This window comes from Habropoda laboriosa, unplaced genomic scaffold (genome assembly GCF_001263275.1).
Source record: "Habropoda laboriosa isolate 0110345459 unplaced genomic scaffold, ASM126327v1 scaffold67, whole genome shotgun sequence".
Taxonomy (NCBI): Eukaryota; Metazoa; Arthropoda; class Insecta; order Hymenoptera; family Apidae; genus Habropoda; species Habropoda laboriosa.
In genome coordinates, this window is record NW_017100242.1 from 4,960,937 (window position 1) to 4,961,381 (window position 445).

Below are 445 nucleotides of genomic sequence, written 5' to 3' on the forward strand. Positions count from 1 at the left end.
AAAAAAAAGCATGTATTTCAAGGAAAACTTTCGATACATCTTACCTAATTTTAAATTGTATCTCAATTGATTTCGAATATTCGGAAGTTTATATGGGCAGCAGTCATTTCCGTTACCTTGTAGTATCAGAACTATGTTTCTCACGGGAGATATTGATGTAATGTAATTTAATCCTTTTGGATATGCAACAAAAAGCTACAAGCAGTTGAATTCATTTTTGTTTAAAAAGTGATACTTTTATCTACCTTGTTACATCTGTTAAAGAAGACTAATTTTCAATGTTTTCTTTCCAACCTCATAACCAGGTTCGTGTTATTATTGCATTGATATAGTTGTAATTATATGAAGGCCTTTAAATTTAATAGATTACTAGCATTATAGCCTTATATTTTATAATGTAATAAATACATACATAAACTCATATCTTATGTTTTCATTAATAATG

General features: G+C 27.4%; 1 protein-coding gene across 1 annotated transcript in view; it reads left to right on the plus strand.

Annotated features, from left to right (window-relative positions):
* Positions 1 to 133: 133 nt before the first annotated feature.
* The window catches only part of LOC108571948 (ATP-dependent zinc metalloprotease YME1 homolog), a 4,548-nt gene continuing 4,236 nt past the window's right edge, over positions 134 to 445 (plus strand). Inside the window, exon 1 of the mRNA XM_017934106.1 lies at positions 134 to 157. Within this exon, the coding sequence (XP_017789595.1) occupies positions 134 to 157 (24 nt within the window). The remainder of the gene's footprint in view (positions 158 to 445) is intronic.